The 16,370-nt window shown below is 42.6% G+C and overlaps 1 protein-coding gene across 2 annotated transcripts; it reads left to right on the plus strand.

Moving 5' to 3' along the window:
• Positions 1-1,988: 1,988 nt before the first annotated feature.
• On the plus strand, positions 1,989-15,625 carry LOC140621632 (carbonyl reductase [NADPH] 1-like). 2 transcript variants are annotated; one of them, XM_072806898.1, is made up of 4 exons: positions 1,989-2,141; positions 3,035-3,348; positions 3,890-3,997; positions 14,921-15,625. In XM_072806898.1, the coding sequence occupies exons 2-4, from the start codon at positions 3,060-3,062 to the stop codon at positions 15,412-15,414; spliced, it is 891 nt and encodes a 296-aa protein (XP_072662999.1). In that variant the 5' UTR covers positions 1,989-2,141; positions 3,035-3,059; the 3' UTR covers positions 15,415-15,625. The 2 variants fall into 2 exon arrangements, with proteins under 2 accessions (XP_072662999.1, XP_072662997.1); XM_072806896.1 differs by lacking the exon at positions 1,989-2,141 and having other exon boundaries at positions 2,847-3,348.
• Positions 15,626-16,370: the final 745 nt, after the last annotated feature.

Raw genomic sequence — 16,370 nt, forward strand, 5'->3', positions numbered from 1 at the left:
CTGTGTCTCTGCCTCTCTCTCTCTCTGTCTCTCTCTCTCTGTCTCTTTGTCTCTCATGAATAAATAAATAAATAAAATCTTTAAAAAAAAGAATCTTCTCTTTTCCCTTGAATAAGTCTGTGTAGGAATTTATCAATCTAACTATTTCTTTCAAAGATCAAGGTCCTGCTTTCCATCATCCATTCTGCAGTCCTTATCATCTATATTTCATTGAGTTCTGTTCAAATTCTTATTATCTCTCTTCTTCTGCTTGGTATAGGCTTTACTTGCTGTTCTTTCTCCACTTCCTGTAAGTGGAAGGCAGCTTGTGTACCCTAGATTTTTCCAATATTTTGAGCGACACTTTTATTGCAATGTATTTCTGTCTTCAGAATGTCTTGCTGTATCCCAAGGATTTTGAGAGTTGTGCTTTCAGTTTCATTAGTTTCCCTGATTCTTTTTAATTCTTCTCTAATTTCCTGGTTGTCCCATTCATCTTTTAGTAGGATGCTCTTTAATCTCCAAGTGTCTGAGTTCCTTCCAAACATCCTATGGTGATTGAGTTCTCATTTCAAAGCATTATGGTCTGAAAATATGCAAAAGATAGTCCCAATTTTAGCTATCAGTTGAGACCTGATTTGTGACCCAGTATGTGGTCTATTCTGGAGGAAGTTCCATGTGCACTTGAGAAGCATGTGTTTTCTGTTGCATTAGGATGGAAGGTTCTATATCTATCCATGAAGCCCATCTGGTCAGTATGCTTTTTTCAAGAGCCAACAATACTTCTATAATCCTACTCCTGGATTGTATCTCTGACATGTTACATAAATACATATCCATTAGGTCTGTGGCAGAGAATATTCTGGTTCTCATTGTGCTGAATTCCTCTGTTAGTCATTTTGTCCAGTGAAGAAGGGTTAAAGGAGCAAGCAGAGTCAAAAATATCAACCATGACCTAAGTAAAATACACCCTAGACAATTCCAAGGAAATCAGGGACGAGAAAATAAAAGAAAGAGAAGAAAAAGAAAAAAAAAAAAGACCATGACACTGAAAAACAAACATAAAAAAAGTAAAAATTTAAAAAATTTAAAAATGGTGGGAAGGATGTGGTTGGGAGACAAAATATAGGCTCACGGAGTGGTGATTCTCTTGGTTCCAAACTTATATAAAGCAGCAAAACTTATATAGAGACACACAAGCAACCCCGAAAACAGAAACACGTTGAAACAGTGGGGCGATTGGGGCGATTGGAGTGGAAGAAAGAATATGACCTCACAGAATGGACCAACATGGTGTACCACTAGGTCTATATATGAGGTACTAACTTGCACAATTATAAAACAAAACAAGAGTGATAAAATCCCCGTAACTTATATGTTTAAAAAATTAAATGGAATATGTGGAAAGCAATCCAAAAACGAACAATATATCTAAACATGGAATTGTAAAAATATGAAAGTCAAAAAGGAAAACTCTTAAAAATGAAGAGTCGATAAAATATTGTAGTTATAGCAGAAAAAGAGAAAAATATTGGCAATTTTTAACCTGAAAGTTAAATGAATCATAAAGGAAAAAACCTTGGGGGGGAAAGAAAACCCTCAAGTTCTATATACTCTTTCTCCCAGCCCTGGAGCTTAGTAGTGGTGCTCCATCAGTAAACTGGCTCTCCCCCTGTTCTTCCAGCTGGTCTTCTGGGGGAGGGGCCTGCTGCACTGATGACCAGGTATTTGTGTCTGGGAGGAGATACCCCACCCCTTGCCAAGTGGCCAGAATCCATAAAGCTGTTTGCCCTGAGAGGCCCTTGTTCCCTGGAGGCCTCACCTCTCCCAGGTGAAAGGAGAAACAAAGAATGGCAGCGGCCAGATCTCCAGCCCCAGAGCCAAGAGCTCCCCACGTGCACCAAACCCCAGTCTGCACACTGGCCTAGATGCTCCCATGGGCATCCTAGGGGGAAGTGAGCTGCACAAAGGGCAGGGCGCCAAGCTGCAGGAGGGCGGTGCTGTCTCGAGCAGGCCCCAGTTCCGCCTGTCCAGGGTGAATGGAGGACAGCCCACTTCGGCTTCTGCTGGGCTCCTGGGTAAAGAGAGTTCTGGTGCCAGCCTTTGTAACCCGGAGGGTTGCGGACCTCCAGCCCTGTACCCCGATCTGACCGTGGTTTGAGGTGAGCTTCCCCACAGGCACCCCTATTCTTACTGGGCCTCCGGGAATATTGAGACTTCACTGCCCCTCCTGTGATGCTGTCCTATGTCCCCAATGAGCACTTTCAGTCAGGGAAGACACTTTCAGGGGCAGATTTTAAAGTTCCCAGTAGTCCACTGACCCGCTTTCCTGAAGCAGTTTACCAGGACTCGCTCCTCCGCCTCTTATCATTCCATATATCCCCTCTGATCCTCTTGTCCCCCCTCTTACCTTGTCAGAAGCAATCGCTTTTGTCCCTGTGGCATTGCAGCTGTTCTCTCTTTATATCTCAGACTGAATTCATAGCTGTTCAGGGTGGTTTGAAAGTTATGTAGGTAGGTTTGGGGGACCAGATGAAACAGGAACCCCTACTCTTCCACTATCATGCCTCTAAATCCCTGTGCCAGCAATCTCACTGCATCTTGGAAGAGCCCAACCATTCTCATTTCCTAGAGGAAGGACTCCTTCCCAACACAATCTCACTACTTTGTTCCTGTTGAGATTTTCCCAAAATTATTTTAGTTCAACTACCATGATTCTCTAGCTCCCTATACTGTATCACCAACCACCTCTCTTTTGAGGAACATGTCAGTCCAACCTGAACCATATCTGGGTTCACAAGAGTGACCCTAAGAGGCCAGAGTCCTGTTTGTGTTCAGGGTGTAGCCCCACAGGGGACACACCTCGTACAAGTCATTAGGAAATTTTCCAGAACATTTGGCCCCTCCTTTGATGGAGGGACTGAGGCGGGGCCTTTGGCTCTAGTAGCCACACTGCTTGATAACAGACTCATTTCTACTGGCATCTCTGACTGTGGCCAGGGCTCTGCAACACCAGCCCTCCCTGTGGCCAAAGCATCACCCATTCACCACACAGGCTGGTGCTTGCACTCCATGCAACCATGTCATTGGCCCTCCGTGTAGCGGTAGTGACTGGAGCTAACAAGGGCCTTGGCTTCGCCATCACGAGGGACCTGTGCCGGAATTTCCCTGGGGACGTGATACTCACCTCGAGGGATGAGGCGCGGGGCCGGGCAGCTGTGCAGCATCTCAAGGCTGAGGGCCTGAGCCCACGCTTCCACCTGCTGGACATTGACAACCTGCAGAGCATCCGCGCCCTGCGTGACTTCCTGTGGGAGGAGTATGGGGGCCTGGACGTACTGGTCAACAATGCAGGCATCGTCTTCACACGTAAGAACACGGGAACACTTAGAGCAGGGGATCTCCGTTAGGGAACCACACAGAGTGGGTTGGGGATGATGCCTGAACCACTACTATGGGGTCTAGAAGGGTTTCCCTGGGGAAGGAGGTCAGACTGCAGGCACAGAGAGACAGAAGCCTCTGGGGGGTAAGTCTTATAGCCACAGTGCCTTGGTATTGCCATGGAAAAATCTCAGGGACCTGACCTAGTTTTTTGTTTTTCTCTCAGTTTGGATCTGAGCCATTTAGTGAATACTTTACCTATTTTGTAAGAAACAACAAATTACAAACGGAGGTAAACAGAAATCCCATTGTGCACACTTCCCTAGCCTCCCCAAATGATGCCAGCTTACACAGCTACATGGCATCAGCACAACCGATAAACCACCTTGAGACCATACAGTCCACTAACCCAGATGTTGCTGAGATTTCAATAGAATGAACATGAAAACTAAAAGAATGTATTTGTCATATCCTGGAATCCTCTCAGATGGCTACTATTTATTAATCTTCTCTGCTTCTCCCCTAATAGCTGATGATCCCACACCCCTACATATTCAAGCAGAAGTGACCCTGAAGACAAACTTCTTTGGCACCCGAGATATATGCACAGAACTGCTGCCTCTAGTGAAACCCCAAGGTGAGCCTGATGAAGGGCCCAAGCTGTGCTGCTTCTGGCATGATCCGGCCCCTGAACTCTGGCCTCATCCAGAAGACCCTGGCCCTGCTCAGCCAGGGCCTGGCCTCCTTGCGGTACCTCCCCCGGGAGAGGTGTCCTCAGGACTCTGACACACTTGCCCTGCAGTCAGCAATGTCCTCTATCCCTCTACTCTTCCACTAGAGGCACTGACTGTCCTATCCTTCAAGTCTTCATTCAGAACTCTCCTCAGAGAAGCCCTTTGCTTCCTCCATGCCCCTCACAATGCACTTCCCTGGGATTCCTCTCTGGACCCTTTCTTCTCCCTCTCCCTCTCTCTGACAGATTTTATTTTATTTTTTTTAATTTATTTTTTATTGGTGTTCAATTTACTAACATACAGAATAACCCCCAGTGCCCATCACCCATTCACTCCCACCCCCCGCCCTCCTCCCCTTCTACCACCCCTAGTTCGTTTCCCAGAGTTAGCAGTCTTTACGTTCTGTCTCCCTTTCTGATATTTCCCACACATTTCTTCTTCCTTCCCTTATATTCCCTTTCACTATTATTTATATTCCCCAAAGGAATGAGAACATATAATGTTTGTCCTTCTCCGACTGACTTACTTCACTCAGCATAATACCCTCCAGTTCCATCCACGTTGAAGCAAATGGTGGGTATTTGTCATTTCTAATAGCTGAGTAATATTCCATTGTATACATAAACCACATCTTCTTTATCCATTCATCTTTCGTTGGACACCGAGGCTCCTTCCACAGTTTGGCTATCGTGGCCATTGCTGCTAGAAACATCGGGGTGCAGGTGTCCCGGCGTTTCATTGCATTTGTATCTTTGGGGTAAATCCCCAACAGTGCAATTGCTGGGTCGTAGGGCAGGTATATTTTTAACTGTTTGAGGAACCTCCACACAGTTTTCCAGAGTGGCTGCACCAGTTCACATTCCCACCAACAGTGTAAGAGGGTTCCCTTTTCTCCGCATCCTCTCCAACATTTGTTGTTTCCTGCCTTGTTAATTTGCCCCATTCTCACTGGTGTGAGGTGGTATCTCATTGTGGTTTTGATTTGTATTTCCCTGATGGCAAGTGATGCAGAGCATTTTCTCATGTGCATGTTGGCCATGTCTATGTCTTCCTCTGTGAGATTTCTGTTCATGTCTTTTGCCCATTTCATGATTGGATTGTTTGTTTCTTTGGTGTTGAGTTTAAGAAGTTCTTTATAGATCTTGGAAACTAGCCCTTTATCTGATGTATCATTTGCAAATATCTTCTCCCATTCTGTAGGTTGTCTTTTAGTTTTGTTGACTGTATCCTTTGCTGTGCAAAAGCTTCTTATCTTGATGAAGTCCCAATAGTTCATTTTTGCTTTTGTTTCTTTTGCCTTCGTGGATGTATCTTGCAAGAAGTTACTATGGCCGAGTTCAAAAAGGGTGTTGCCTGTGTTCTTCTCTAGGATTTTGATGGAATCTTTTCTCACATTTAGATCTTTCATCCATTTTAAGTTTATCTTTGTGTATGGTGAAAGAGAGTGGTCTAGTTTCATTCTTCTGCATGTGGATGTCCAATTTTCCCAGCACCACTTATTGAAGAGACTGTCTTTCTTCCAATGGATAGTCTTTCCTCCTTTATCGAAGAAACCATACCTATTCTCCTAAAGCTGTTTGGAAAGATAGAAAGAGATGGAGTACTTCCAAATTCGTTCTATGAGGCCAGCATCACCTTAATTCCAAAACCAGACAAAGACCCCACCAAAAAGGAGAATTACAGACCAATATCCCTGATGAACATGGATGCAAAAATTCTCAACAAGATACTGGCCGATAGGATCCAACAGTACATTAAGAAAATTATTCACCATGACCAAGTAGGATTTATCCCTGGGACACAAGGCTGGTTCCACACCCGTCAATCAATGTGATTCATCATATCAGCAAGAGAAAAACCAAGAACCATATGATCCTCTCATTAGATGCAGAGAAAGCATTTGACAAAATACAGCATCCATTCCTGATCAAAACTCTTCAGAGTGTAGGGATAGAGGGAACATTCCTCGACATCTTAAAAGCCATCTATGAAAAGCCCACAGCAAATATCATTCTCAATGGGGAAGCACTAGGAGCCTTTCCCCTAAGATCAGGAACAAGACAGGGATGTCCACTCTCACCACTGCTGTTCAACATAGTACTGGAAGTCCTAGCCTCAGCAATCAGGCAACAAAAAGACATTAAAGGCATTCAAATTGGCAAAGAAGAAGTCAAACTCTCCCTCTTCGCCGATGACATGATACTCTACATAGAAAACTCAAAAGTCTCCACCCCAAGATTGCTAGAACTCATACAGCAATTTGGTAGCGTGGCAGGATACAAAATCAATGCCCAGAAATCAGTGGCATTTCTATACACTAACAATGAGACTGAAGAAAGAGAAATTAAGGAGTCAATCCCATTTACAATTGCACCCAAAAGCATAAGATACCTAGGAATAAACCTAACCAAAGAGGTAAAGGATCTATACCCTCAAAACTATAGAACACTTCTGAAAGAAATTGAGGAAGACACAAAGAGATGGAAAAATATTCCATGCTCATGGATTGGCAGAATTAATATTGTGAAAATGTCAATGTTACCCAGGGCAATATACACGTTTAATGCAATCCCTATCAAAATACCATGGACTTTCTTCAGAGAGTTAGAACAAATTATTTTAAGATTTGTGTGGAATCAGAAAAGACTCCGAATAGCCAGGGGAATTTTAAAAAAGAAAACCATATCTGGGGGCATCACAATGCCAGATTTCAGGTTGTACTACAAAGCTGTGGTCATCAAGACAGTGTGGTACTGGCACAAAAACAGACACATAGATCAATGGAACAGAATAGAGAATCCAGAAGTGGACCCTGAACTTTATGGTCTGACAGATTTTATTCAGACCAATGGACTCTGCTATCCAAATGTCTCTGCTCCCCGCCAACATCTGTCACCTGCCTAGAACATTCCCAGAGCTCCACACACACATACTTCCACACCCAAATCCTGCTCCTCCAGCCCTCAACTCTCCCTCATTTAAATATCTACATTATCACAGCACTTAATCATTTTCAAAAAAAAAAAAATCTTGCTCACATAGCCCACAATCCCCCAATCATGAATAATGTGGTCACTGTGCCCAGCTCCTGATTATCAGGGACCAGGTCTTAAGAGTGGTCCTATGGGTTTTGTCCTCTGCATTTTTCTGCAGGCCTCTCCTCCATCCCAGCTCTACAACAGATACTCAGCTATCATTTCTGGATCATTCCAACTTTCCTAAGAGACCCTACTTCTGAGTCTTTTACTCTGAGGTCATTCTCTGTACCTTCTGGGTGCTCACTGTCTCCCAAAATTCCTTCAGGAGCAAAGCCCAAGCTCTGAGCATCATTTGTAGGGATCTCTGTCATCAGACCTGCCAAAGACCAGGCCCATGGATTCCCCTTCACTTTCTTCAATGCTCTGCACAAGACAGACTGCCATCATTCCTTGGTTTAAACTACTGTAATCCTTACCCCATGTGAATGTGATGGGGGAGCCACCACCCATGTACTACACTAATTAAGATAAGCTGATACTTTTAGAATGATTAGGATGTCTCCCTTGAAAAGAGTACATGCAGGTACATTTGACTCCCCGTTCTGCCCCCATTTCCTCTTCTGTCCTGGAAAGTTCTCGTACTTTTTGCAACACTCCCTTCACTGGCATGTGGCAGGGCAGCTCTCAGATGTCACCTGTCTCCTTTACTCACCACAAACCTTGAAGATGGGATGAATTTACTTGTGCCACCCCCACACATCATACAGGTGCTCCCCTTAGAAGGCAAAATGACTTCTGGCTGAGTTTGGATCTCACTTACCTCAACAGTGTTGGTTATTGCTGCCTTGTTGGCCTTGGACCAGAATGAGGAGTGAGTGCTCTCCTGGATTTGCTAAAGCAGGTTCTAATCAAACTATTGATCTTGCCTCAGGGAACCTGGACTGCATGGACATGGACAGGCAAGCTCTATTCTCCTTGTGAAAGTAGGGTTTTCTTGCCTATTGCAAGAGGAGACTTCTTCCCTTATTTGGGGGGATGGCAGCCACAGTGTTTCCTGTGACCAAGACTTTACCCTCTTTGAAGATCCTATTTGAGAGAAATCTTAGCTAGGATAACCAAAAGCAAATATTGTCCCTCCTCTCCCATAATGCAGAAACTAGGATACAAAGAACAGTCTTGAATGATTTCACCAGATATCTGTGGTTAAAGAACAAAGTCCAAGGGCCCATTTCTGCTCATTGGCTCTGTTTTGTTGGCGTGAAAGAACAAAAGAGAATTGTGACATTAAAGACATTGAGGAGGGCAGTCCGCGTGGCTCAGTGGTTTAGCAATGCCTTCAGCCCAGGGCGTGATCCTGGAACCCCGGGATCCAGTCCCATGTTTGGCTCCCTGCATGGAGCCTGCTTCTCCCTCTGCCTGTATCTCTCTGTCTCTCTCTCTCTCTGTCTCGAATAAACAAATAAAATCTTTAAAAGAAATACATTGAGGAATAGAAGATGCTGAGTTTTCATATTTGTAATGCTTTCTTCAAAAAGAGTTTTACAGAAATAATTTAGCCACACACACGAAAAAAAGATAAGAATCTACCCAACCAGGTGGCCACCACCAATCTTAACCAGGCAATCCATATCTAGGCCATGAACATCCCTTCCCACATCCATTGCTTTTCCCTCCCATTCCCTTGAATTCATATTCCTTTATTTGAATGATCCTCTCTTTAAAGTGTTAAACGTCTATTATTCTTTTTTCTCTCTAAATCGATACGTACTTATTTTTTTAAAAATTACGGCATATCCAAGTTGAAGGATTTGAGCAAAAGTTTGAAATTTGAAAACTCTTGTTCATCAGATATTAGCTAAAGTATTAGCAGAAAATACAGACTTGTAAGGCTACACTTACCAAGGAAATGTTATAGAAGGGGTCCTAAATCTTCATTTAAGAAAGTACAGTATAAAAGGTAACTCCCTCTGTCTCTCTCTGTCTCTCTCTTACTCTCTCTCTCTCTCTCTCTCTCACACACACACACACACACACTGACATACTGTTGTCCTCAAAAGGATAGGTGGCTAGATGGAATATTTATATATTAGCCCCATTCAGAAATGGAAGAATAATGACTCTCAAGATCACAAGCACAGCTGGTTGCAGACTGAGGTCATGTGGCATCTAAACTAATCGTGTTTCCCACTACTCAAGGTCCTCAAGTATTTGCCACTGGAGCACCTCTCCAAATGAAGCCTTATCCAAAAAGGCAAGACAAACAGAAAATCAAAGGACTCTGCTGATTGGGACCAAGGTCTTCCTTGCTGCAGGGCCTCAGGCACCTCTAGGAAAACCACTGAAAATCACTGAAAAAAGGCACATTTAAAACCCTGAAGTGTTGTGAAAAAAAATCCATTATCACTCCAGACACTTAACATTGCTAACCTTGATATGAGAAAAGGTGAATCTTCAAGGAAAAGGGATGAATGTTAAACCATAAAAAGTCATGAGAAATGGCTGTGGACTTAGTGCCCGTTGAATAGGCTTGAGAATCAAGGAATGCACTTGAAGTGGTGACCCCAGAGGAGAGGATGTCTAAACTATCCATCTCACTATGGCTCTGCTTAAGAAAGTGAGATTTGGAGACAGAGATTTCCTAAAAATACATCCCTTGCCACTTGCAGAGTAATGGTCTGGATGAACTGCCCCAGCCCCACCAGTGCAAGAGTCCTTTCTTACCTGAGGGACTGCTTTTCACAGTGACTCTGAAACACTGAATCCTATTCCTGAAACCAATTCTACAGTAACTTGAAATAAGTTTTTTAAAAGTTTAGTGAGTACTTCTCAAATATATATTACTTACAACTAGTTAAATATTCTTCAGGGGCGTCTGGGTGGCTTAGTAAGTGAAGCTTCTGCCTTCAGCTCAGGTCATGATCCTGGGCTTCTGGGCCCCATCCCTGCATGGGGCTCGCTGCTCAGCAGGGAGTCTACTCCTCTCTCTCTATGTCCTTCCCCCTGCTCCTGCTCCTGTTCTCACCCATGCTTGCTTTCTTTCTTTCTCTCTATCTCTCTTTTAAACTCTCTCTCAAATAGATAAAATCCTCAAAAAAATTATTTTTAAAAATATTACCTGTCTTTTTCACAATTGAAATAATACATATTCATGATTTAAAACTGCAAAACAGAAGTGTGTGCAATAAAGGGCAGGACAAAGGGAAGACAAGGCCCAAGGAAGCCACATGGGGTAACTGGTATACCAGAAAGGCAGCCATCTTTACTCACAGGGGCTCAGGACCATTTTCTTACACACCTATAGAAACATACCGTTTTACACACTATGTCACACACAGTGTCACACACTCATGCAGTCACACTCACATTCACATACAGTCCCTGTCTCTCACACACTCACCCACATCTCACACACTCAAATGCAGTCACACACCCTTTGCACAAGGACATTCGGATGGCCCATACACTTCCTAGCCCATATGCCTGCCATGTGTATTCCAGTTCAGAGTCTCTAAAATGACCCTCAAAATCCATGGATACACTTGAAGACAAAAATGTGTACATCAGCGTCCTTGCTATGGAAGCTCCACAAGCTCCTGCACCTGTGTTTCCTGTCCTGAGCTGTCAAACCACAAGGATCTGGTGGCCACCCTGCCCCCTTGGGGATGTGGTCAGTGGGTGGACAGGCCTGGGGAACAGGGACTAGCAGAGGCACCCACATCTAGCAATTTACCTACAAAACCATTCTACTGCCCGTCAGACCTCCTTCATTACACAGGTCAGTATTTTCACAGCTAATCCTAGACCCCCTGAGACAGACATCACAGAATAGAAAAGATGTCATCACTTCATTACAAACAGCCTACGGAAATTTAGTAGAGTTTCTCCTTCTGCTGTCAATGCTACAGGTATGTAAGAAAATGGTCCTGAGCCCCTGTGAGTAAAGACGGCTGCCTTTCTGGTATACCAGTTACCCTGTGTGGCTTCCTCAGGCCTTGTCTTCCCTTTATGTCCTCCCCTTAATTGCACACACTTCTGTGTTTTTGCAATTTTGAATCACGAATAGGTATTATTTCAATTGTGAAAAAGGCAGGTAATATTTTTAAAATAAATTTTTTTGAGGATTTTATCTACTTGAGAGACAGAAAGTGAGAGAGAGAGAGAGAAAGAAAGAAAGAAAGAAAGATTGAAAGCATGAGTGAGAACAAGAGCAGGTGCAGGGGGAAGGGCATAGGGAGAGAGAGGAGTAGACTCCCTGCTGAGCAGTGAGCCCCATGCAGAGCTTGAGCCCAGAAGCCCAGGATCATGACCTGAGCTGAAGGCAGAAGCTACACCTACTGAGCCACCCAGACACCCCTTGAAGGAAATTGAACTAGTTGTAAGTAATATATATTTGAGAAGTACTCACTAAACTTTTAAAAATTTTATTTCACATTAGTGTAGAATTGGTTTCAGGAATAGGATTCCATGTTTCATCAGTTACATATAACAATCAGGGCTCTTCCCAACAATTGCCCTCCTTAATGCCCATCCCTCATTGAGCCCACCTTCCACCGTCCTGCCCTCCAGCAACCCTCAGTTTGTTTCTACAATTAACGGTCTCTTATGCTCTGCCTCCCTCTCTTTTTTCATCTTATTTTATTTTTCCTTTCCTTCCCCTATGTTCATATGTGTCTTAAATTCCACATAGTGAAATCATACGATATTTCTATTTCTCTGGCTGACTCATTTGGTTTAGCATAATACACTCTAGCTCCATCCATGTTGTCGCAAATGGCAAGTTTCCATTCCTTTTGATAACTGAGTAATATTCCATTATATATGTATATATATCACATTCTCTTTATCCATTTATCAATCGATAGACACTTGGGCTGTGTCAATAATTTTGCTATTGCTAATAGTGCTACTCTAAGCATTGAGGGATACATGTGCCCCTTTGAATCACTATGTTTGTATCCTTTGGATAAATACCTAGTAGTGCAATTGCTGGGTCATAAGGTGGCTCTATTGTTAACATTTTAATGAACCTCCATACTGTTTCCTAGAGTGTCTGCACCAGTTTGCATTCCCAGCAGCAGTGCAAAAGAGGTCACGCCCCCTCCCCATCAATGACAACATCTGTGGTCTTATGAGTGGTTAATTTTGGAATTCCATACAGATATGAGGTGGTATCTCATTGTGGTTTTGATTTATATTTCACTGATGATGAGTGATGTTGAATATCTTTTCGTGTATCTATTAGCCATCTGGATATCTTCTCTGGAAAGTCATCTTTTCACATCTCTGCCCATTTATATAAACATATGTATTTTTTGGGTGTGGAGTTTAATAGGGTCTCTCTAGATTTTGGATACTAACCCTTTATCAGATATGTCATTTGCAAATATCTTTCCCTGCCCTGTCATTGCATTTAGTTTTTTGCTTATTTCCTTTGATATGGGGAAGTTTTATCTTGATGAGTTTCCAAAGTTCATGTTTTCTTTTGTTTCCCTTGCCTCAGGAAATATATCTAGTAAGAAGTTGCTATGGCCCAGGTCAAAAAGGTTGCTGCCATCTTTCTCTTCTAGGATTGGACGATTCGTATCTCAAATGTACGTCTTTCATCCTTTTTTACTTTATTTTTGTGTATGTTATAAAAAAGTGATCCAGTTTCATTCTTCTGCATGTGGCTGTCCAGGTTTCCCAACACCATTTGTTGAAAAACTCCCTTATTTCCATTGGATTTTCTTTTCTGCTTTGTTGAAGATTAGTTGACATAAACTCATGGGTCCATTTCTGGGTCCTCTATTCTGTTCCATTGATCTGTGTGTCCAGTTTTGTGCCTGTGCCATACTGCTCGATGACTACAGCTTTACAATATAGTTTGAAGTCCAGAATGCTGATGGCTCCTGCTTTGATTTCCTTTTTTCAGCATTACTTTGGCTATTCGTGATCTTTTCTGGTTCCATGCAAATTTTAGGATTGTTTCTTCTAGCTCTATGAAAAAGCTGGTATTATTTTGATAGGGAAATCATTGAATATGTCGATTCCTTGGGTAGTGCAGACATTTTAACAATATATGTTCTTCCAAACCTGAGCATGAAAGTTTTCCCATTTCTTTCTGTCTTCTTTGGTTTCCTCCATAAGTATTCTCTAGTTTTCAGCAGTACTCACGAAAACTTTTGACAAATAGGTCCCATTAATGTTACACTTAACATGTTCTTGATGAAATAAAGTACCGGAGTAAAAGACCCCTCTCTAAAAGGTGTTTGTCTTAGAAGACTGATACATGAAGAATATAGTTTCTACAGCTCATTTTCATTCTCTCTAAACACTGCATCATGAGAGTCAGAGTACCATCCATGCATCATGTCCTCACTGACCTTTTTTGACACTGCCACTCCTATTGGGAGAAAGCTTCGAGTTAAGTGACCATAACTTTCATTCATGAATATATACATTAAAAAGAGAAAATTTCCTAATTTTATTGAATCCTTGACTGTAGGTATGATCATGACCTTTCAATAATACTAAAAAGACTAATTGAAATATAAAAATATAGGTGCTTAGTGGCTCCATCTATGAAGTTGCTGACCCTTGGTATCACCTGACTCAGGTCATGATCTCAGGCTTATGTGACGGAGCCCTGAGTTAGGCTCTGCATTCTGTGGGGAGTCTATTTGTTATTCTCTCTATTCCTCTCCCTCTGCCCTTCTCCCACTTGCTAACACCAGCTCATGCACTCTCACTCTCCCTAAATAAATAAATTTTAAATAAATAAATGTAAAAATATGAAATTAATTACTTATAGATGTCTATTAAGTTCATTGTTTAAATACTAACTACATTTTCAGAAAATAGTGAGAAATGTGTCAGTGCATTACACTTCTAACAGCTTTATTGAGATTCACCTATCGTACACTTCACCCATTTCAGGAATCCAACTCAGTAGATTTTAGCAAATGGGCAGTGTTGTGGAACCATCACTGAGTCAAGATTAGCACATTGTCATCACCCCAACAGTTTCTGGACCCTTATCTATGAGCCGTCTGTTTACCCATGCCACCCTGCCCCAAGCAACCACCAATCTACTTTCTGTCCCTACTTTTTTTTCCCCTGGACATCCTATATATGGAGAATCATATAATGAGTGGTCTCCTGTGACTGGCTTCTTTATTTCAATGATGTTATCAAGGTTCATCCATGGTGTAGCATGGACTTCATTTCTTTTTAGAGCATCTCTTTACAACATGTCACTTTTCCACTGCCCTTTTCCATGACCATACAGCCAGGCATTTTGTTACTGCTCCTGAGAGGATGATATCCCAAACCTAGAGAAAACATCATGCAACTCAGCCCACTGAGGTGATTTGCTTTTAGCTGGCCACAGCACAGTGAAAAGCAACTTATCCCAATGTAGTCTGTTCACCTTCAAAAGGCCATCTTTAAACTCAGAAGCTGATTGTGAGCTACTAAACAATTGTTCATAGAGCACTGCTCAAGTGACTATAATAAGGTCTCCAGGCAGTCCCAGAGGGGACCTATGAGGAAAAGTGGCTCTCAACCCGTGATGGCAGGGTGTGCCTTCTTACACTGTACTTGCCATGTTCCTGTATAGGGCACTCTCTCTTCTTTGTGGAACATCTGGGCACTACTCAGTCCCTTTAGATCATTTCTGTCACATCACCAGAGACATTATGGGTAAAACAAGGTTCAAGACTGCAGCATGTCCTCGAGTTACAGAGGCAGTCTTCATTAACCCTCATAGCAAACTAGAAATTGTCTCCCAAATGGACAAAATACTAGCAATATTGGTATTCACCATTCTCATGCATGCCATTCTTTGTGACTCTTTGTGTTGTTTTTTAGGTAGAGTGGTGAATGTGTCTAGCATAATGAGCTTTCTAGCACTTAAACAGTGCAGCCCAGAACTGCAACAGAAGTTTACAAGTGAGACTATCACAGAGGAGGAGCTGGGGATTCTCATGAACAAGTTTCTGGAAGACGTAAAGAATGGAGTGCACCAGAAGGAGGGCTGGCCTGATATCAAAATAGCAGCCTATTCAGTGTCAAAAATGGGTGTCACCGTTCTGTCCAGAATCCATGCCAGGAAACTGAGTGAGCAGAGGAGAGATGACAAGATCCTCCTGAATGCCTGCTGCCCTGGGTGGGTGAGAACAGACATGGGTGGACCAAAAGGCATCAAAAGCCCAGAGGAAGGAGCAGAGACGCCTGTCTACTTAGCCCTTTTGCCCTCAGATGCTGAGGGGCCTCATGGCGAGTTTGTTATGGAAAAGAAAGTTGAACAATGGGGACTCCCCTTTCAGTTCCCTTCATGGTTCCTTACTATAATCTCCTCATGACTGACCAAAAAGACTGCTATCCTGTCAGCAGTATTCTTATAAAAAAAATAAAAGAGTGCTGAGGGAATCACTATTCCTATTGAGGACCCACACTGAATTGCCCACTAATTCTGTTAATTTTCTGTGATTTCTTCTGTGATATAGAGGGAAAAAATGGAATTGATGACAAAAATAAATGAACATTACATGCGAATAAACATTTCTAAGTTAATGTGCATTTGTGCAGATTGTTTCATGAAACCAGCCTGAAACTCTAACAAACACTGAACTAGGTCAAGAGAAAGGACAGTTAAACTCAACCTTGGTAAACATCAGTGAAAGAGCCAAGTGATAAGTATTTGCTTATTTGCAGGCCATTGGTCTCTGTTGGACCTACTCAAATCTGCTGTTATAGCTGAACCCACCATGAACTGGGCTGGATTTCCTTGCCAGCATACTTTAACACTTTCTACTTTGACATGGACAACCCCATGAATGTTAGATATCTCCTCTGGACTCTATAAATATCAAATTCACTGGGTAAAAAAGCAATTGTCCAGTGCGAAATGGGAGTGGGTGCTTATGACACATCCATAAGACTATCTGAGACAGGGGCACCTGGGTGGTCAGTGGTTGCCTTTGGCTCAGGTCGTGATCCCTGGGTCCTGGGATGTGGTCTTGCATCAGAGAGCCTGCTTCTCCCTCTGCCTATGTCTCCACCTCTCTCTCTCTCTCTCTCTCTCTCTCTCTCTCTGTGTGTGTGTAACTCATGAATAAATAAATAAAAATCTACCTTAAAAAAACCAACACAAGACTACTTGAGACAAAGAGGAAAAGTGAATATGGATTGGCATCAATGGATATGAAAGAATTATTGTCAGATCTCCTCAAGGTGAATGTGTTACTCATGTACAGACAAAGGGTCACCGAGCGGTAACATGAACATGGTTCAGCAAAATACCGACAAAAGGTAAACA

The sequence above is a fragment of the Canis lupus genome, chromosome 30 (genome assembly GCF_048164855.1).
Source record: "Canis lupus baileyi chromosome 30, mCanLup2.hap1, whole genome shotgun sequence".
In the NCBI taxonomy this organism is placed as follows: domain Eukaryota; kingdom Metazoa; phylum Chordata; class Mammalia; order Carnivora; family Canidae; genus Canis; species Canis lupus.